Source organism: Cardiocondyla obscurior, linkage group LG08 (genome assembly GCF_019399895.1).
Source record: "Cardiocondyla obscurior isolate alpha-2009 linkage group LG08, Cobs3.1, whole genome shotgun sequence".
Classification (NCBI taxonomy): Eukaryota; Metazoa; Arthropoda; class Insecta; order Hymenoptera; family Formicidae; genus Cardiocondyla; species Cardiocondyla obscurior.
The window spans coordinates 5,749,686-5,770,362 of NC_091871.1; the positions used below are offsets into that span (position 1 = coordinate 5,749,686).

Here is a 20,677-nt window from a genome sequence, read left to right on the forward strand (position 1 = left end):
CTCTGCGTCCGAGGCATTAGCTGGCGCTACGGGCACACACGGACACGGCATTGTGCCTAGTGTGCGTATGTTGCCCGTCTAAAATCTGCGACCACTGAACTGAAGGTGGGGCGGACTGGTCAACGTGTTGTAAAAGGTTAGGTTCAACAGAAGATCCAGTGGGCGTGCTCGTTTCGTGTGTAGCTTTTTTCCAATTTGACATCAAAATCAGATCTTCGTAAATTCGTTCGCCAATTGGCTGCCACGATTTTGCACACAAGTGCAAGGCCAGCTCTTTGTGCGCAGCTATCTCTCTGACTCTCTATCATCTCTATGCGTGAGTGATGCGGAATAAATACTGCAGACAAAAAATAAGTTAGGACTTGCTTGCGAATATGTAAACCGGTTCGGAATATCGTTACCTTGCACAAAACTACGGGTGTTTTATCTAAAAGGCCGAGAATTTGCATTATCGCGGAGAGATATACAATCGTGAGGATTTGAAGTATGAGTCTTATGGAAAACTCTAACACGCAGGTTGTCTTGGACGATCAGTTGCAACATTTCATCGAGACTGAAACAAAAAAGCAGCAATTTCAGGTTAGTTCCTCGACGTAGTAGATTAAAAAATTTTTTTTTATTATGTCTGCGGTATCAAGAAAAATATTAGATAATGACATTAATTATTAATTAATTTATAATTTAATTTGTAATAATGGTAAATGTATAGAAAACGGGCCTACTCTTCGATCTTCTTGAAATTTTGGTTACGCGTAGATTTCGACCTGTAAATAACGAATCTGTTTGTTAAAATTATCGTAAAGCATGAGTAATAAAGTTATGATTTTTTTCAAATGAATAATTATTAGGTTAGGTAATATGTCACACCACGAATGTCTACGCATACTCTGCCTGCCCCCTTACCTTTGTTCTGCTTTAATATGCCCTCCTTACCATTTTCCTGCTTTAAAATAATTTACATAAACAGTAGAAAAATTATTTAATTTTATAATATTTATATAAATAATTAAATTATAAAATTAAATAATTTTTTTTACTGTTTTATTATATTTTCCTGCTTTAAAATAACTTAAATAAAATGGTAAGATGGGCAAGTAAGGGGGGTATGTTAAAGCAAAAAAAAAGGTAAGAGAGCATGCAGAGTATGCGTAGATATTTGTTGTGACATATTACCTAATTTACTACGTGTCAATTAAAAAAAATTCGTAACCCTGTTATTAATGCTTTACGACAATTTTAATTATCAAAATCGTTTTTTACAGGTCAAAATTTACGCGTGTGCAAAATTTAAAGAAGATCGGAGAGTAGGCCCGTTTTCTATACATTTACCGTAATAATTTATTTACGTTGCTGTTATTATTTTCAGTATTGTTGAATAATTTAATTTTAAAGTTTTATCGGTACTTTATAAATATACCTCGAATTATCTATCTATTTTATTAAATATTTCTTAACCTATCTCTCGATGTTACACGTGTAAAGAACGATAGATTACTTACATAATCGGAGATAATATTTTTAGGGACTGGTACATGAGTTGACAGATCTCTGCTGGGAAATTTGCATGGATAAGCCATCATTGCACTTAGAGCCCAAGGTTCATAAGTGTCTTGTCAATTGCGTGGAGAGATTTATTGACACAACTAATTATATTACAAACAGGCTGGAACGCGTTGCTATGAATATGTCCGACTCGAGTAGCATGGAGTGAACACGCTGTTACTCTAAATATTATGTATAAAAGTTTATCATGCATAGATTCTAAGAGCTCTGAAATATATTTATATATGCACTGGATAAACGGCTAGACATGTTTTCGAGCATTCGAGGATTTTTAAGCCGGCACAGACGCAAGTTCATATTCGGGAGTGTCGTCATAAGCAGCGTTATTTTCCTGACGCGTTACACGCAACGTAAATTGCGGGAGTGGCAAGAAAATGAGATTAGGATGCTGATGGAGACGTCACGGAAACGACAGTACTACGAAAGTACAGAGAGAACCTGCAATCAAATGATATCGTCGCTCGCGGTGAATTTAAGGAACTCCGTGATCAAGGAAAACGATACGGAGGTCATCATATATCAGCTTAGAACTGGCTCCGCTGATAAGATAAAATCCTGGAGTCGATTAAAAGTGTTAGCAATTACGCGATCGACTGTAATAATTTATTCTTATACAATGCTAGTTACATTTCTTAGAATCCAGCTCAATTTGATCAGCGGGCACATGTACAAAGGCATGCAGAGCGTGGACAACGGAACGATCGGCAGCGAGGTGCAAGCTCGATACATGGCTCTTTCTAGTTACTTTATATACAACGGTATTAAGAGTTTGAGCAGTTTCATAAAATGTAAAGTTGAAGAAGTCATGGCTTCTATGTCTCTGACTGAGCGGTTAACATTGAGAGACTTACTACAGATTTATTGGACAATCACGTCTTCAATATCCGCCGACAGCTCTAGAGATCCTATAAAAAACTTTATTTGTTACACATTGGAACAGGATATTAAAAATAGCGACACGTCTGTCTATTCGAAACTGAGGGATCAAATGCTAGATATGTTGGAGAGCGAGGAAGTTCAGGATTTAATGCAGAAAAATGTTCGAAGTGGATTTGTTTTACTGCTAGATCGTATATCCACGTACTTTGGTGAACCTTGCAAAATTGACGGCATGCTGAACAGTACATCACCCTCGAGCTCAAGCGTTGAAAATCCGATAATAGAAGGAGCGACGGATGATTCGAGTGGATTTATAGATGTTAACAAAACCACTATGGCCTTGGCCAAAATTATCCCTATTGTGAACGGCCAGGTTCCGGATAATCCAACACAGAACGATTTTCCAGCAGATTGGCTCCAGTGTTTGATGATAAATAATGATCTTAAAATACTCGGGGCAAATCTTTATGAGGCAGTCAGCTAGAATGCAAGTTAATCTAGAAATTATATTGTGCAATGCAGCAATCAATATTCCTTTGCAGCAACGATATAATTTTATTTAAATTTTTTCATACATTTTTTTGTACGTCTGTGTACCAAGTATGTTTTTTTTCCTTCTTTTTTTTTTGCATTGTAGGATATTTTATTGTATTTTCGGAATAAAGTACATGGTTGATGGTTTTATTTTTTTTTTAATTTTATGAAATGTCAAACAGTATGTACTGGCAGATATCCCATATTTTACGAGAAAATACTTAAGTCACAACTCGCTATTAATATCAATAGACATGATTATGAAAAACATTGTTTCAACAGTATTACTGTTACTATGTAAGATATATGCATAATCAAAAATGTTTTAAATTATATTTAATAATAATGGTATGGCATTTTTAATATCGTAATTGATAATAAAATAATTTCATATAAAAAATTTTATCGTGATATTATTTTGAAGTTTTATTGTATTATTTTTTATAGATAAAGTTCACACACATCTTAAATATATTTGTCATTTAAAATAATCCGTTTACAAGAGAATAGCATAGATTATTTGTGTTTGCAACATTGAAAAAATTACAAAATTAATTACTTCCATAACTTCTTAATCGACATATTTTTCTCAGAATCTTTTTGCATTACCTTTGCTACAGCCATCTCAAAATCTTCCTGAGTTACATGAACTCGGCGTTCTCTAAGCGCGTACATTCCAGCTTCCGTACACACACCCTATAAAGAGCAGATATTTAAATTTAAATTTGTTATTTATTTTATACTAACTGCTATGAAATCGTGATGTAATTTTACATAACATTACCTTTACTTCTGCTCCTGAAGCACCAGGCATAAGTTCGGCTATTTTTCTCAGATTTATTCCACGTGTCAAATTCATTTTTCTAGAATGAATCTTTAGAATATCCAATCTAGCCTCTTCATTTGGAGGTGGAAATTCGATCTTACGATCAATGCGTCCGGGTCGTAATAATGCGGGATCGAGAATATCAATTCTGTTTGTAGCCATAATAACTTTTATGTTTTTCGTTGCTTCAAAACCGTCCAATTGATTAAGTAATTCTAACATTGTACGTTGTACCTGAAAAAATACAATGTTAGATTAATACAGAATAATTATACAATTATTTTGTATTCATACTTCGTACATACTTCACTATCACCACCAGATCCAGACTCAATTCGAGAGCTTCCGATGGAATCGATTTCGTCCATAAATATTATGGACGGTGCGTGTTCTCTTGCCATGACGAACAGTTCGCGTACCATACGAGAACCTTCTCCGATAAATTTTTGCACTAACTCGGATCCAGATACACGAATAAAAGTGCACTCGGTGTGGTGCGCAACTGCTCTTGCTAGCAGAGTCTTACCAGTACCTAAAAGATTTTGCACATCAGACAAAACAGAATATGCAAATCTGATATGCATTTTTAATCAAATGCGATATGCATTTTTAATAAAATGCGTTTAATAAAATGCGATATGCATTTTCAATAAAATGCGTTTAATAAAATGCGATATACATTTTTAATAAAATGCGATATGCGTTTTTAATAAAATAAAAAAAATGCGTTTTTAATAAAATAAAAAAATGCGTTTTTAATAAAATAAAAAATGCGTTTTTAATAAAATAAAAAAATACGTTTTTAATAAAATAATTGTTACCTGGTGGTCCATACAGAAGTACACCTTTAGGCTGAGCAATTCCCAGAGCATCAAATAATTCTGGATGCTTTACTGGCAACTCTATGACTTCTTTTATCTCCTTTATCTGCTTATCCAAACCCCCAACCATTTCATATGTGGAATCTGGCACTTTCTCCACCATCATGAGAGAAACAAGTGGGTCAACTTTATTTGGTAGTATTTTATGCAAGGTGTAACTTTCATTACGAAGAGCTACTCGCGAGTTAGGAGTCACATCATTGATGTCAATGTTTTTATCTATGTCCACCACAAACTTTCCTTCTGGATGTACTTTGACTAAGACCTTTTTTTTGTCCATTGGTTTAACTACTTCACCAACGTAGGAGCCTTGCTCTTGCAAAAGTTGCAACTCCTCGCGTAACATACGCACTATAAACATTTTTACACAAAGATCAAATAGAACTTAAATGAGTTTTGTAAAAATTTTGTTTCGAAATAAATACCTTTTGCGTTGAGCTCATTACGCTGTGCTTGCAATCTCCTTAAATTTTGACTCTTCTCAGCGACAATTAATTGCAATTCTTCAATTTTTGTAATGTAATACGGTTTGAAACCCTCTCCCTTGGCATTCTTCTCGTCGATCTCCATCTAAAAAATTTTTTTCGTCTCAAATAAATAGAAAACGATAAAACGAAATAAAATAACATTAAATGTATTTCTTACTTTATTTGTGAGCGTCATGATTGACGAGGTAGAAACAAGTGTCTCGCAAACAAATATGCCACAGACTTCTGTTATTCGTGTTCGACAAGGAACAATTCAGCGCAACATAACCTTACGTTCTCTACGCTCCTTTTTACTTGTCACTACGGGACGGTTCTGAGGTATTCACACGCAATATCATCGTGATAGGCTAATGCTGGATGCACACCAGCGCAATTTAAGCTGGCCACACACACTTACCGTAATAGTAACAGTAAGGCTTTCGACCAATCCGTAACCGTTGCCGTAAAAAATTTACGTCAAGCTTAAGCCTGGTGTTTCATGTGTCGCGCGACGAGCATTGCGGATCTGCTCTTCAGCATTCACCGACAAATGTCGTATTACGGCGGCGACCATTTTTGTGAGTTCGTCGTTTACTCGACGGGTCTTTGGTGCGCGAGTGGCGAGTGAGCGACGTATATACAACACGTGGCGATTTCGCAACATCAAATCTCGAAGGGTTTCACTCGAGAGGGAGAGACGGAAGAAGAAGACGCGCGGTCTCTCGACATGTCGTCGACGATCCGCTCACACGAGACCGCGCCGCGCGAGAGACGTTCGGCGGCGGAGTGATAGTTTCCTTGGACCGGGGTACCCCTCGGGCGACGGTGTACGGACGCGTAGCATCTCTCGGCCGTCGACGGATCCGGACCGCAGCAGCAGTTTGACCGACCGGCCGTCTCTTACTATGCAGGAGCCTGGACCGAGTTCCTCACCCTCCTTTCCGCCCCGTCAAACGCGCCCCGTAACATATTAATTCACTATTAACGAAAGACTTCTTTCGCTGTCCCTCTCCTGGAAGCCCCTAATCGGCACGACAATGGCTGCGACCTTCGATCAGTACGACAAGTCGAGGTACGTGCGGGAGAATTCCCATGTTTTGATTCATCGGCCAAGTGTCATGGCCCTGCATTAAGTATCATTGGCGTAATGGCGTTTGAAACTGTGTCGCATATCACTTAACGACCCTTTGGGAAAAGCTATGATTATTATTATTCTTTTAACTCACCCAATCTCGGAGCACTGGATAGCTTATCTTTAGTCCATGCGGTACGAGTAGTTGCTCGCTTCGAACTGTCAACTCGATCAGGCGAGTTTAATTTCTTTATTTCTTCGCTATTTTTTAAACGTTTTGTCGGATTTTTCTTGCGAGCACTTGGTTTGTAGACATCTTTTTATAATAAACGATAATTATAATTTTAATTTTCTTTTTTTTATATATTTTGTTCTGAAAATTATTAAATAAAGCTTAATTGTTTAATTATTTTACATTTTATTATCTAAGAATAATTATAACAAGATCTTTTTATAATAAACGATAATTATAATTTTAATTGTTTTTTTTAAATATATTTTGTTCTGAAAATAATTAAATAAAGTTTAATTGTTTAATTATTTTACACTTTAATATCTAAGAATAATTATAACAAGATCTTTTTATAATAAACGATAATTATAACTTAATTTTTTTTTTTTATATATTTTGTTCTGAAAATTATTAAATAAAGCTTAATTGTTTAATTATTTTACACTTTAATATCTAAGAATAATTATAACAAGATTGTTTTATATTTTTCGATTTAAAAGAAAATATCGTTCTCATCGAAAAATTATTTATTTCGATCATTGGATTTTTTTTTTTCTAGCTGGTACTTTGGTGCTATGTCGCGACAGGATGCATCTGACTTATTGATGGGCGAAAAAGAAGGGGGTGTGTTTCTGGTGAGAGATAGCACTTCCATACATGGGGATTTCGTACTGTGTGTAAGAGAAGACAGCAAAGTTAGCCACTACATCATCAATAAAATCCAGCAAGGCGATCAGATTCGTTATCGAATTGGTGACCAGATGTTTCCAGATATTCCAAGTCTTCTCGCCTTTTATAAACTTCATTATTTAGATACCACACCGTTAATTAGGCCGGCGCCAAAGAAAACGCAAAGGGTTATTGCAAAATATGATTTTGAAGGCAATGACTCTGAGGACTTACCTTTTAGGAAAGGTATATAATAATTTTCTTTGATTTCACGTTTATAATATATTCCGAGTTCTACTTTCCACAGTTGTATTAATAAAAAATTTATAACATAGGTGATATACTCACTGTAATATCAAAAGATGAGGAACAATGGTGGACAGCTCGAAACAGTGTTGGCCAAACTGGTTCGATCCCGGTACCGTACGTTCAGAAGTACGACGACGATAGTCATATGATAATAGAAAATAACTCACGGCCTGAAAGTGGCGGTAGTTCCGGCTCTAACTCGAATTCAGGGCCTACGTCGCAGGTGCCTCACGTAGAACCGACGGGACAGGCGACGATAACGCGAAGATCGAATATTCAAAGAACACTGCCGGCCTTTGCCAAAGTGAAGCAGGCGAGAGTGCCGAACGCGTATGACAAAACTGCGTTAAAATTAGAAGTAGGTGATATGATAAAAGTGACAAAGACTAATATTAACGGTCAATGGGAAGGTGAATTACATGGCAAAGTTGGACACTTCCCGTTTACGCATGTGGAATTTGTAGATAATGAGACTGGTGAAGACAATCAGGAGATTTAACAAAAATTCTTTAACGGTGATGTGCACCACACGTGCGAAACAATGGGAAGAAAAACACCTCCTATATTATCAAAATTTAGAGTTACTAATAACATCTATTATATGTGCCATTTCAAAGATGCGATTACATCCAAGTCTAAACAACTGTACCTTCTCTACATCTGTTGTATATAATAAGAAAATTAACACCAGACTTTTGTGCAATACGGTGAAACGTAAGGAATGTTTGTATAGAGATTTGTGTTAGTATTTCTGCAGTATGTTAATTTAGTCACATGTCAATCCATCATTTTATATTATACATTGCTAATTGCCCAAAGCACAACCATAATTTTATAAAGTTATTCTTAGATATAATACATATTTATCGTATCCAGAAATATTAATACGATTTTATTTTATTAAAAATCGAAGCTGTATTTGAATGAAATAACGAACAACATAATTTTTATAAAGTACGATATTTATAAGGTGTATACTCTGATATATACTAAACAGTTTTAATTTACAGACATATTTATATATGCAGCTACCATGTTGCATATATAATACTCTACATTTTCTTATATAGATATTAATATAATGCACTAGTTTAACGTTCACTTATGTTTAAGTTTTTATTGTTTATTTAGAAATTTATTAGTGCTCGAAATGGTTTTGGTACATGCACAGTTTTTCATTTACACTCAACAATTTCTCATCATGGACTTGTTGATTATAGAAGATTATAATTATATTATTGATAAATGTAATTTATCACTTTTATTTATGGATATTGCGATGAAAAAAAAGCATGTGTGTGCTCCTTAAAATGTTTTATTAGCAATTACTACGATTATATATTCCTAAAATTGTGGAATAGTATATTCTGCATTGAATATACGATAATACTTCTAGTCATAAGTGACTATGATAAAGCATACTGTATATATACTTACTTGATTTTATTTTATTTTGCTATTAACACTTGAGAAAATAAAAAAACAAAAAATAGTCAAGGCGCTAAAATATTTCGATAGAAGTACAGTTGTCTTTAGGAGTTTAAAGCTTCGATGTTATGGTACATACAATATCTGTTAGCCATAGGTTGTGCCACCAATGGAGCAACATATTGTGCTAGAAAGTTGTATTTATATATATAATGATGGAAAGGTTAATTGTATCAAAAAGTTGTTTATAGTTACGCAGAATTTAATAAGAATTATTTTAATAGCGAACTTTTTTAATGTGAATATTAAATTTTTAACGAAACTTTTATTGCGGATAAATTCTAAAATTATCAGAAATTTGATTGCCGAAGCACTGCTATTTAAATAATAGTAAAATATTTTATGACCATCGGTATTATATGAATTCTCATATTGGTACCTTCTCAAACGTAGCTCTGTTACATGTTTTCAGCAACACATTAACGCCACGTAACCGCTAGCGACGAAATTTTACTTCATTTTTTCACAATCACGCGCATTGTATTTTGTCACTCAAACTTCTTGATTTAATATGTGCATTTGACATTTCCATCATCGTCATTCCATTATCATCATCATTGTAGTTACAGCGTGTATAAGTTTTCCATAATCTTCCTAAAATTATGCGCAGTATTAAGACAAAACTGGATTATTCCATATCAATAAATCATGCGTTCGGGCAAGATTCTCTTCCGTTTAATGTTTGAACATATGGTAAAATATAAAATAGTTAAATGTATTTTTTTTTGTCAATTTTGATATGTGTAACAAGGCAAGCTGAATAATAAATTACAGGCAGTTTCTTTGGCAGCATTACGTGATTCAAATCGTGGATTTGTAAAGGAAGGGAAGGTCTGGTATGTGCCATTAAGTATATTTATCTTTAATTACCAATATTCCAATGACAGATGGTGCTTAAATGAATTTCAGCATAAGACATCATATGGTGATATACAAATGTTTAAGTAATTTACACCAATTACAGCGTACATTTTCACGCGATAGTTAATTGTTGTGTATATTAATTTTAGGAATTTTTATTACAAATTTAATTCAGTCAATGAATCATTAGAAAACAAAATCACGATTATAACGTCATAAATAATTTAGATCGAATTTTCATATACATGACTCATCAAAGCAAGTTCAGTTGTATGTATAACATGAGACAAATTTAAATACGACAAGGATATAGTAATGTATATTTTTCTATAAGCGTATGCACACATATTTTTTAGTTTTTCTAATAGCGAGCCGACTTCATGAATAAAATACGGTAATAAGTAATAAGGTTAATAATCTTTAGATAAATATATATTTGTGTTGTAATTTATAATAAATCATAATGATGTAACGTTCAATTATAGCACACTCGATAATAAATGATTATGTATGTAAATGCTGCTATTTGTTATTTCTATAAGATTTTAAAAAAACTTGAGGCAACTTGAGGTCGAAAAACAGCCTTTATTATTAAAATTATTTTGTAAAGGGCAAGACTTTTATTTTGTGTTTTATAATAGCTGCATTTATTTTAAACTATACAATGTTAAAAGCATAGTATATAACAATTTAATGTAATAAAAAAAAAAACAGGCACGTTATCGTGCTAATTGTGTAATTAATGCCGCACACATTTCAAAAAATTCCATTGTGTGATGACCAGTTGCCTGCGGAGGCGGCAATGTCGGATCTAAAAGAACATATATATTTCTTTTTATATAGATTAGAATTGCAGTTTCACATACATACGCGTGTGCGCGCATAATCACTTGCATTACATAGACATGAAAAGAACATTTACCTCGTCCAATGTCCTCTTCTTCGTTGGACAAGGATTTAAAATCTAATAAATAACTCTTATGGTCAACTTGATATAATTGTAACGACATTTTGCTATATCTGTCGGTCAATTTGTTTTTATGTCTTACTCTAACGCTGTATGTGTTAATGATCTTCCATTCCTGAAAAAAAAAAAACATTTTACGTAATGTCACATATTTAAACAATTAGATATCACTCCTTATTAATCTTACAAAATTGAGCGCCTTCATAGCACGATAAACTTCATTCATGATATCGTTGGGTTTGGATTGCGATCTAATTCCTAAATGCCACTTCGCTCTCTTTACAGGTGTGCCACGATTTCCCTGTGTCTGAATAGGTGCACTGCCTTGTGAACCTTGACGTTCCCGATAAGCTGAAACATTATTGCAAATATATAGCTACATGCAAAGAACAATTTTTCGTAATAATCTTTACCGATTTACTCATAAATAGAAGATAGACTTGTAAAAAATTAATATTAACTGTCTCATATTTTAACATACGTGCAATTCTTTCTGGGTGGGGCCTCAATGGACTGCTATTAGTCTCGTTAGGACTAAACGCTACCGGCGGAGGGCTGGACGCCACATAAAAATCTTTTAATTCTGCCTTGGCGGCTTCATCTGCGATTCTTTTATTGTCAATGATTAAATGATAAGCGATCGCCAATTGATCGTGTGGATCGCCGCCTAATAGTGCAGAATGCACTTCCGGCTCTTTCACATTAAACTTCTCGCATACTTCATTTACAGCATCTATATCGATAACAGATGAATCTTGTTCGACAGGTGACGGAAACAAATATGACGGTAAATCTTTTTGGAACCACTCATGTTTTCTGAAATAAAGAAATGTGTCAAATATAACAATATTAATTAATTACACGATTAAAAAATGTATTATGTGATATACTTAATATCTTCAATAGTTGCTCTTTTCATCGGGTCTACTTGTAGCATGTGACATAAGAGACTAACGACACTCTTGTTCAAATATTCCGGAATAGGAAAAACGCCGGCTAAAATTAAAGATTTTATTCAGTCGTCATTAAAAATGCTTTTTGAGAAAATATTCGGTTAATGTTTCTTTTTTAAAGACAACTCACATTTAATTTTGCGAAAAAGAGTAGGAACATGCTCGTCATCGAATGGTAAGGTACCGCAGAGTAGCGCGTACAATATAACACCACATGACCAAATATCGACTTCGGGACCAGCGTACAATTTCCCGGATATCACTTCAGGTGCAGCGTAATTTGGAGAGCCACACGACGTACGCAAGAACTCGCCATCCATCATCATGTTTGACAAACCTATATTTTTGTACAACATTTTATCATTTATATGAAACGGGCAAGTCGATTATGCCAATTATTTCCAAGTACCGAAATCCGCAATTTTCACATGGAGATTGTGATCTAATAGAAGATTTTCTGGTTTTAAATCACGGTGCACTATCATGTGTCGATGACAGTAATCGACGCCTGATATAATCTGTTGGAAAAATCGTCGCGCTTCGTATTCTTTGAGCTTGCCGTGTTTAACGATATAATCGAACAGCTCTCCTCCTGAGACGTATTCCATTATCATGAATATATCCGTTGGAGTACTTATAACCTGATATCTGTTTACGTAAAAATTTTAATTTAAATTATATCAGGTATTTATTTAAAGAGGAATGTGTATGTATGTCTCATTTGATGTATTATACACCTTTTTTTTTTTTTTTAAATTAAAATCTTAAATTTATAAATTTAAAAACTATTATACAATTTTGAAAATAAACACCTAACATAAGTTGTACATGAATAAAACTAAAAATTATAATCACTTAATACTTACAGCTTAATGATATGGGGATGTCTAAAGAGTTTAAGATTTTGTATTTCTCTGCGAATTTTGCCTACCACATCTAAGCTCTTGATTTTTTGGCGATTTAGAATTTTCACAGCAACTTTGTGCTTTGTTAAAACATGCTCCCCAACTAGGAATTATACAATATATGAGAGAACTATTTTAAATAAAATAATAATAAATAAATAGTTTTATATTATATACATACTTTTTACTTTGCCAAATGTACCAACACCCAAAGTTTGGCCTAATGTATAATGGCCTATCTTCACAATGGGCTGTGGTTGATTACTTGAGAGCTTCTCAGACATCTTGCCTCAGCTGTAATAAAATTCAACAATAAAAATTGATTATTAATTTTAATGTCATTTTAAAAATAAATCTCCCACTACTGTAATAAATGTTTCTTTGCACCAGTGCAAAATCTCAAAAAGATAGCTGCAATATATGTATGTAGAAATACAATTATCCAACAAAAATTATATTTTTTATTAAAAGTTAATTGGCACACTTCCCATCTCAACTGATTATTACATACAATGACTATAAAAGAATAAAGTGTGTGTCGGTCATAAAAGTCATTTGTCACCTATACAATGTATGTTTCTCACTTGGTCTGAAGTTTACTTATATAATTTTATTATTAAAACTTCCTTATTTGCGATGTTATAACGAAATGTTAAAGAATTGCAGATATCTTGCTGAAACACCTAATTAAAAGGGAACACTCCCAATCACCTGACGCTTATTTACATGCCTTTAAATGGTACGTCTTATCACGTAGAGTATACTCGAGTATACCTGTCGATCTTATCAGCCCAGAACATTATACACTTGTAAAATAAAACATGATAAAACACGAACTTCTTTTTACATCGACTAGCGAATGCAAAAGCACTTATCGAGAAAGGCACACATTTGTGTCGCTCGTTAAAAAATATATATATATATATATATGAATAATTGTCTCGCAATCACTCACGGCCTAAAATAGAGAACGAGCTGAAGGAGTCGACACGAGTAACATGGAATTTCGATCAATTCTAATTCGACGTCACTCAACCGAGGCGCGAGCTTTCGAACCAGGGTCGAAAGACTTACTTCTTGACGCGTAGAACGTGCGATCCCCACTGAATTCTTTGTATTTTCGTCGACCCTTAACCTCACCTTTATTTCTTTTGCGCTGCTATTTCTTTTATTATCAGACATGCGTGCACTCGTAGGCTAATATTGGGCGCGTTTGGAGACACGCGATTCGTGCAAGTGTCGAAAGTGCAATTTGTATTGCATTCCGAAACTCCAGCTAATCAATCCCACGCGATTTGAACGCAATAAAGAGTGCGTGCGCAAGTTGACACGCAACGCTGGGGTACGAGAGCGTCGTCAAGCCGCAAGACGGCGCTAGCTTTTACGCCGCCGCAACGCGGCGCTCCGTTCACGCATAAGAAGCGATATTCAGGCTCACGGCGGATAGCTTGTTCTTTCCGAGGGAGTCCGCCATAGTTGGTGCACGTATTATTCGGACCAGGCCATCGACAATCGGGCAACATCCAAGATGGTATGTAGCCGCGTCGCGACGACGCTACAGCGTTCACGGCGGCACCCGGTCCTTCTCGCGCGGTCGCCAATATTTTTCGCAGAAAATCCCACCGTCTAGAACACGCCGAGGGCTTCACCTCGCGCGCGGGTCACCCTCTCCCGCCCCGCGTACGCCGCGTTCGTTCCTCTCTCTCGTTGCATCTCGCTGCCACGGCGCGATTACTCCGGATTGCGCAATTCTATCCGTTCGAGATTCACGGGGCAATTGCGGATCCGTGTGTGCCATCCGGGTCCGGATTATCGGCCGCCAGACTGGACGAGGTGTCACCACGAGAGCGGATGCGCGGGATCGGAAAATTTCGAAGGCGGAAATATGGTCCGCAACGTGTCATGGTGCGCCTCGCGTGGCTGCCGACACGCAACGTGCTCGCGAAGGGGCGAAGGGGTCGGGGAGCAACGCCGTTCTTCCTCGATTCATGAGCTCGACGCTAAAAGGATCGACCATCTGCGCGCGGGGAATCGCGTCGGATGCTCAGCATCCTCCGAGAGTCGTCGCAGGGTGCTCCAAATCGAAGAAATATGTTTCGCTGCCGCGCTCGCAACGTGGTGGGCCTCTTTGTGCGCCCTTTCACCACAGCAGGCAACATCGTTTCCAGGCAGTTGTTCCGTCGGAACTTTTCTCGGCGACGATTCTGGCGATGCAAATTGAAATGCAAAAAGCATGCAAGAAATGCTGTTAAACATAGAGATATCTTTGTGGGATTTTAATATATATTGCAAATAATATAATTGCGCACAGAACAATGGAACAAGTTTTTTTTTTTTTATGGTAAATAATTTGAGAATTGAAAATATTAAGCGTTAGATATTTTACGATATTTTAGAGATGTGGAGATAGTTAAGAAGCATGCTTCAATATGGTTATTGTTGCAATTTTTTATAAAGGTATATAGGGCTTATATAAGAAATAAAAATGTTTTTTTATATCTTATGAGTATCCTAGAAAGGAAACTTTTTAAACCCATTGTATAAAAAATGAATTTTTTTCAGTCTCACAATATGTTGCAATAATTGTGTGAAAAACTATATGTAGCAAATCAAATTATTACTGACTAACCGTTTGTTATATATCTATATTTGCACTGATAATTAGTTTTTATTAATTTAAACGACAAATTAATGTTGAATTTTTAATTTAATTTATCACATAGTGATAATTATAAGTTGCAATTTTTATAAGATTTTTTTACGAAAAATTTTTTATAGGTGAACTTCACAGTAGATGAGATCCGTGCCATGATGGACAAGAAGAAAAACATCCGAAACATGTCCGTCATTGCACACGTTGATCATGGAAAGTCAACTCTGACCGACTCCCTTGTATCCAAGGCAGGTATTATTGCCGGTGCAAAGGCTGGTGAGACTCGATTCACGGACACACGTAAAGATGAACAAGAACGTTGCATCACTATCAAATCTACGTAAGTGAATTTTTTTTATGCTCTTGTTTGAATTCTATATTAATCGTTATCGTCGCACATTAATAATGCTTATCGCTCTTCTTCCAGCGCTATTTCCATGTTCTTCGAGCTCAGCGAAAAAGATTTGGTTTTTATCAAAAATCCCGATCAACGTGACAAAGACGAAAAGGGCTTTTTAATTAATTTGATTGATTCACCCGGACACGTAGACTTTTCGAGTGAAGTCACAGCTGCCCTCCGTGTTACCGATGGAGCTCTTGTTGTTGTTGATTGCGTATCCGGTATGTGTTTCATGAATTTCACTTATTAATTTTTTACATAAAAGATTTTTGCAACGATAGATTGATCTTCCAGCACACAAGGGTTACTCTGTAGTATGCAGTTTGGTTTGCATAAACTGATCGGCATACATCGACAGTGTTGACAGTGCAATGGAAGAAGAATAAAAAAGCAATTGTGTTTAAACGCTGTTAGTGGACCTCTATCCTTATGTCCGTTATTAGCACGCTACGATACAAATGCGACATTGCCTATTTATTAAATTACCGTACTATCTTAAAGAGATGTTTTCTGTTTTGTAGCGATAATTAAAAGAAAACAAATAATTTAATAATTAAATAATTTTTTGAAATAATAGTAATTGTAATTTGCTCATTTTCTTTCTAGGTGTGTGTGTACAAACTGAAACTGTTCTGCGTCAAGCGATTGCTGAACGTATCAAACCTGTTTTATTCATGAATAAAATGGACCGCGCGCTGCTGGAACTCCAGCTCGATAGCGAAGATCTCTATCAAACTTTCCAACGTATTGTTGAAAACGTTAACGTTATTATTGCAACGTATTCTGACGACGATGGACCTATGGGCGAAGTTAGAGTAAGCAAAATAAAATTTATTATTATGAAAAAACAATACAAGAATTTTATATACTGATTTTAAATATTTAATTGTAGGTAGATCCCAGTAAAGGATCTGTAGGTTTCGGTTCTGGTCTTCATGGTTGGGCCTTTACCCTAAAACAATTTTCCGAGATGTACGCCGAAAAATTCAAGATTGACGTGGTGAAACTAATGAACAGACTGTGGGGTGAATCTTTCTTTAATCCCAAGACTAAAAAGTGGAGCAAACAAAAGGAAGCTGATAATAAACGATCTTTCTGCATGTACGTCTTAGACCCAATTTATAAGGTAAGTTTTTGCAATCTCGAAGGTGGAGAATTATCTATATTTGCCTTATTATCGTAAAAATATTGATAACTAAAGTAAAAAAAATTCTTTATAGGTGTTTGATAGTATTATGAATTACAAGAAGGAGGAGGCAGACAATCTTTTGCAGAAACTGGGTATTGTGTTGAAACCCGAGGATAAAGACAAGGACGGAAAAGCTTTGTTGAAGGTAGGATTTTATTTAATTGTTGTATAGATATTTATTCGATTAAAAATGATGAATTTTATAGCTTTTTCTGACATCTCTTCCGATAAATAATGAGAGATTACAAAATCTGAAGAATATTTAATTGCATGTTAATTAATTTTATCTGGAATTGTTTTACATCAAATAATTTTTTTTTTTTTTTTATAGGTTGTTATGAGAACATGGTTACCTGCCGGAGAGGCTCTTCTTCAGATGATTGCCATTCACCTGCCATCCCCTGTCACTGCTCAAAAATATCGTATGGAGATGCTGTACGAAGGGCCGCTCGATGACGAGGCTGCTATCGGAATCAAGGTACGTAGTATATATCCAATCCTCGAATAGTTAATACACACGTATGATGATACTTTTCACAGACCTGTACTGAAAAATAATGAAAGAATAACGAGTACTGACTTTTAAAAAATTACATTAAAATTTATTGAAAGATTTTACTTTTATTAATTAAGTTATTTTTTTGTAGAACTGCGATCCGAATGGCCCACTGATGATGTATGTTTCGAAAATGGTACCGACTTCGGATAAAGGACGTTTTTACGCTTTCGGCCGAGTGTTTTCAGGCAAAGTATCCACCGGTATGAAGGCTCGTATCATGGGACCCAACTTCCAACCAGGCAAGAAAGAAGATCTGTATGAAAAAGCTATTCAGCGTACGATCTTGATGATGGGTCGTTACGTCGAAGCTATTGAAGACGTGCCTTCCGGTTAGTATTATGATTTTACGCAGCGCTTTCTTTACTTCGATTTCTTAGCATGATGTTTGTTCTACAGACCTGTTCTGATTTACCCGTGATAGATAGATAGAACGGCCAGCTGATTTAATTAAATGAAAAATAAAGATGTTGTTTATAACGTATTTACATTATAACTAATTGCATTTATTTGCGCAGGTAATATTTGCGGTCTTGTCGGCGTCGATCAGTTCTTAGTTAAAACCGGCACCATCACGACGTTTAAAGATGCGCACAACATGAAAGTTATGAAGTTCTCTGTGTCACCTGTTGTACGCGTCGCAGTCGAGCCGAAGAATCCTGCTGATTTACCAAAATTGGTTGAAGGTACGTCAACTTTAGATCACTAAACGTATTCTTATCGCACTATTCTCATATTAAATATTGCCACTCTCTAATAAAACTGAAATATTATTTATTTTTTATGATGAGATTTATTTGAGCATTGGGTTATGACAACTCGTGATTCTAATTTTTTATCTGATATATCGAAAAATATTAACTGTTATTTATTCGTTTGTTCGCGTGTACATGATTCAATTGTGCTTAATTTGACAGGGCTCAAACGCTTGGCCAAGTCCGATCCTATGGTACAGTGTATTATCGAAGAATCCGGCGAGCACATTATCGCCGGTGCTGGTGAATTACATCTTGAGATTTGTCTGAAAGATCTGGAGGAAGATCACGCCTGTATTCCGATCAAAAAATCCGATCCCGTCGTATCGTACAGAGAAACAATCTCCGAACAATCAAATCAGATGTGTTTATCGAAATCGCCGAACAAACATAATCGTTTGTTCATGATGGCTTGCCCTATGCCAGATGGTCTTGCCGAGGATATCGACAGCGTAAGTTTTACTTTTTTTTTTTTTACAGAAATTTAATCAACCTGTACTTTTAATAAAATTAAATAAGATATAATACCAATAAAAATGAGAAAAATATTAGTTTATAATCGATTGATTAAATCAATATTTTAAGTTAATAATTAATTATAATCTTTTTATATTTTGCAGGGTGATGTTAATCCACGAGACGACTTTAAAGTACGTGCTCGTTATTTGAACGAGAAATACGATTACGACGTAACGGAGGCAAGAAAAATCTGGTGCTTTGGACCTGACGGCAGCGGACCTAATATACTGGTCGACTGCACCAAGGGTGTACAGTATCTCAACGAAATTAAGGACTCTATGGTAGCTGGATTCCAATGGGCTACGAAAGAGGTGAAAAGATTTTTGCTTTGAATCAAGTACATTATTAACGTTGACGCGCTAATTCATTTTTATTTTGTTGCAGGGCGCACTTTCGGAGGAAAATTTGAGAGGTGTACGTTTCAACATACACGATGTAACACTACATGCCGACGCGATCCACAGAGGTGGTGGTCAAATTATCCCTACTACAAGACGTTGCCTTTATGCCTGTCTTCTCACTGCCTCACCCCGTATCATGGAACCTGTTTATTTATGCGAAATTCAGGTAAGTTTCGCGATTACGTCGTTTTAACAACAGCGTTCGTTGTCGATTATATAAATTGCAGTAGAAAATCGGATAAGATAATTAAATTTCTATTTGCAGTGCCCGGAGGTAGCAGTAGGTGGTATCTACGGCGTGCTGAATCGTAGGAGAGGTCACGTATTCGAAGAACAACAGGTGGCGGGTACTCCCATGTTCGTAGTTAAAGCGTACCTCCCCGTAAACGAATCCTTCGGCTTCACTGCCGATTTGCGCTCCAATACCGGTGGTCAGGCTTTCCCACAGTGCGTGTTCGATCACTGGCAAATCCTGCCGGGTGACCCACTAGAACTCACCTCTCGACCTTACCAAGTCGTGCAGGTACGTACTTTTTTTTTTCTTTTAATTAAAGCAATAGCTTTTCTCAATAAGGAAAAAATACCTAAATGTCGTTATGAATAGATATTTCATTACTTTAACATTCTATCACTGAACGGTTGATATTTTACCACGTCATAACTGATAGCGATACTATTTTAAGGTGCGCTATTTTTATACTCGTGGAAAAGAAAATGTTTTATAGTTTTGGTATTCCAGTAGTTTGTTCTGGTTTGCCTGAATAGGGAAAACGTACAATTTTTTAAATATAGAGATAATTATAATTGTCACAGTTGTAATTAAACTAGCGTATAAAACAAAAAATATTTTTACAGGATACACGTAAGAGGAAGGGATTGAAGGAGGGTCTCCCAGACTTGAATGCATACCTTGACAAATTGTAACCTCAAGTCCGCGCACCATATTTAAATACCTATTTAAATATTGTAATTCGAATAATATTGCTGAAGGTGTTGTATACAATTACAACGTCGATTTACTATGAATTTTATTTTGCGCAATTCGTGAGAGGCAATTATAAATAAAAAATTCGAACAAGAATAATAAAATGTAATTATAACGAAGGAAACAAAATAGTGCAGGATATATCTGCATGTAAAAGCGAGGCGATACGTTTTGTACATTTATTTAATTAAGAACGGTAACAAGATCAGCCGGTTGCTTACGTTTTTTTTTAGCATATTGGGTAAATAAATAGCTATAATTGTTATTATTGGCGCTTTCCGCGTCAAATTTTGTTTAACAGAAAAGAAAAATAGAATGATCATGTAATGGTTTACATTGCTTTTTTACTGAAAATTTAGTATGTTTTACGTTACATTGTACAAACTTTTCAAACGATTGGATGCAAATGGTTCCCAGAAGCTACTTACGTTTTGAAGAGGAAGAGAATCATCACAATGTACTCATACTTCGAAAATATCAAGAAATTAAAGCTGAAATTATGGAATAGAACAATGACGAACACTTATTTCCTCTGCCTGATTAATAGGTATTGTATATAAAGATTATGTATGCATGTATTAACTTATTATTTTTGATATTCGAATATACTTCA

The 20,677-nt window shown here is 35.5% G+C and overlaps 6 protein-coding genes across 11 annotated transcripts; 4 read left to right on the forward strand and 2 right to left on the reverse strand.

The window, feature by feature from the left end:
- Nucleotides 1-145: 145 nt before the first annotated feature.
- Nucleotides 146-1,711, forward strand: LOC139104791 (mitochondrial import inner membrane translocase subunit Tim8 A-like). The gene is made up of 2 exons (XM_070660502.1): nt 146-579; nt 1,523-1,711. The coding sequence occupies exons 1-2, from the start codon at nt 487-489 to the stop codon at nt 1,709-1,711; spliced, it is 282 nt and encodes a 93-aa protein (XP_070516603.1). The 5' UTR covers nt 146-486.
- Nucleotides 1,712-1,810: 99 nt separating this feature from the next.
- Pex3 (peroxin 3) lies at nt 1,811-3,126 on the forward strand. The gene has a single exon (XM_070660489.1). The coding sequence runs from the start codon at nt 1,811-1,813 to the stop codon at nt 2,924-2,926; it is 1,116 nt and encodes a 371-aa protein (XP_070516590.1). The 3' UTR covers nt 2,927-3,126.
- A 250-nt stretch (nt 3,127-3,376) lies between these two features.
- Rpt6 (26S proteasome regulatory subunit Rpt6) lies at nt 3,377-5,577 on the reverse strand. The gene is made up of 6 exons (XM_070660488.1): nt 5,329-5,577; nt 5,109-5,253; nt 4,624-5,034; nt 4,108-4,334; nt 3,761-4,036; nt 3,377-3,672 (listed from the first exon to the last, which is right to left on the reverse strand). Exons 1-6 carry the CDS (start codon nt 5,344-5,346, stop codon nt 3,532-3,534), a joined length of 1,218 nt encoding a protein of 405 aa, XP_070516589.1. The 5' UTR covers nt 5,347-5,577; the 3' UTR covers nt 3,377-3,531.
- A 118-nt stretch (nt 5,578-5,695) lies between these two features.
- Crk (Crk proto-oncogene, adaptor protein) lies at nt 5,696-9,710 on the forward strand. The gene is made up of 3 exons (XM_070660491.1): nt 5,696-6,222; nt 7,014-7,369; nt 7,459-9,710. Exons 1-3 carry the CDS (start codon nt 6,188-6,190, stop codon nt 7,929-7,931), a joined length of 864 nt encoding a protein of 287 aa, XP_070516592.1. The 5' UTR covers nt 5,696-6,187; the 3' UTR covers nt 7,932-9,710.
- Nucleotides 9,711-10,346: 636 nt separating this feature from the next.
- Nucleotides 10,347-13,889, reverse strand: Ampkalpha (AMP-activated protein kinase alpha subunit). 6 transcript variants are annotated; one of them, XM_070660479.1, is made up of 10 exons: nt 13,747-13,889; nt 12,788-12,900; nt 12,568-12,709; nt 12,111-12,349; nt 11,832-12,038; nt 11,639-11,744; nt 11,230-11,564; nt 10,936-11,099; nt 10,704-10,863; nt 10,347-10,592 (listed from the first exon to the last, which is right to left on the reverse strand). In XM_070660479.1, exons 2-10 carry the CDS (start codon nt 12,888-12,890, stop codon nt 10,501-10,503), a joined length of 1,548 nt encoding a protein of 515 aa, XP_070516580.1. In that variant the 5' UTR covers nt 12,891-12,900; nt 13,747-13,889; the 3' UTR covers nt 10,347-10,500. The 6 variants fall into 6 exon arrangements, with proteins under 6 accessions (XP_070516580.1, XP_070516581.1, XP_070516583.1 ...); XM_070660480.1 differs by having other exon boundaries at nt 13,681-13,775; XM_070660482.1 differs by lacking the exon at nt 13,747-13,889 and adding an exon at nt 13,562-13,584.
- Nucleotides 13,890-13,980: 91 nt separating this feature from the next.
- Eef2 (eukaryotic translation elongation factor 2) lies at nt 13,981-20,577 on the forward strand. Its single transcript, XM_070660472.1, has 14 exons — nt 13,981-14,137; nt 15,385-15,599; nt 15,687-15,880; nt 16,266-16,474; nt 16,552-16,785; nt 16,880-16,993; nt 17,180-17,326; nt 17,496-17,736; nt 17,923-18,090; nt 18,322-18,611; nt 18,780-18,989; nt 19,063-19,245; nt 19,345-19,602; nt 19,935-20,577. The coding sequence occupies exons 1-14, from the start codon at nt 14,135-14,137 to the stop codon at nt 20,001-20,003; spliced, it is 2,535 nt and encodes an 844-aa protein (XP_070516573.1). The 5' UTR covers nt 13,981-14,134; the 3' UTR covers nt 20,004-20,577.
- The last annotated feature ends 100 nt before the right edge of the window (nt 20,578-20,677 follow it).

Bases quoted from the DNA above. Each gene is read 5' to 3' on its own strand.
- LOC139104791 (XM_070660502.1), top strand. From the start codon at position 487: ATGAGTCTTATGGAAAACTCTAACACGCAGGTTGTCTTGGACGATCAG. The intron at 580-1,522 runs GTTAGTTCCTCG...TAATATTTTTAG, and splicing joins CAAAAAAGCAGCAATTTCAG to GGACTGGTACATGAGTTGAC.
- Pex3 (XM_070660489.1), top strand. From the start codon at position 1,811: ATGTTTTCGAGCATTCGAGGATTTTTAAGCCGGCACAGACGCAAGTTC.
- Ampkalpha (XM_070660479.1), bottom strand. From the start codon at position 12,890: ATGTCTGAGAAGCTCTCAAGTAATCAACCACAGCCCATTGTGAAGATA. The intron at 11,100-11,229 runs GTATGTTAAAAT...ATAATGTTTCAG, and splicing joins CCACCCAGAAAGAATTGCAC to CTTATCGGGAACGTCAAGGT. The intron at 10,593-10,703 runs GTAAATGTTCTT...ATGTTCTTTTAG, and splicing joins AGAAGAGGACATTGGACGAG to ATCCGACATTGCCGCCTCCG.
- Eef2 (XM_070660472.1), top strand. The intron at 16,786-16,879 runs GTAAGTTTTTGC...AATTCTTTATAG, and splicing joins TCTTAGACCCAATTTATAAG to GTGTTTGATAGTATTATGAA. The intron at 17,737-17,922 runs GTTAGTATTATG...TTATTTGCGCAG, and splicing joins TATTGAAGACGTGCCTTCCG to GTAATATTTGCGGTCTTGTC.
- Rpt6 (XM_070660488.1), bottom strand. The intron at 4,037-4,107 runs GTATGTACGAAG...GTATTTTTTCAG, and splicing joins GATCTGGTGGTGATAGTGAA to GTACAACGTACAATGTTAGA. The intron at 3,673-3,760 runs GTAATGTTATGT...TGCTCTTTATAG, and splicing joins CTTCAGGAGCAGAAGTAAAG to GGTGTGTGTACGGAAGCTGG.
- Crk (XM_070660491.1), top strand. From the start codon at position 6,188: ATGGCTGCGACCTTCGATCAGTACGACAAGTCGAG. The intron at 6,223-7,013 runs GTACGTGCGGGA...TTTTTTTTCTAG, and splicing joins GATCAGTACGACAAGTCGAG to CTGGTACTTTGGTGCTATGT. The intron at 7,370-7,458 runs GTATATAATAAT...TTTATAACATAG, and splicing joins GGACTTACCTTTTAGGAAAG to GTGATATACTCACTGTAATA.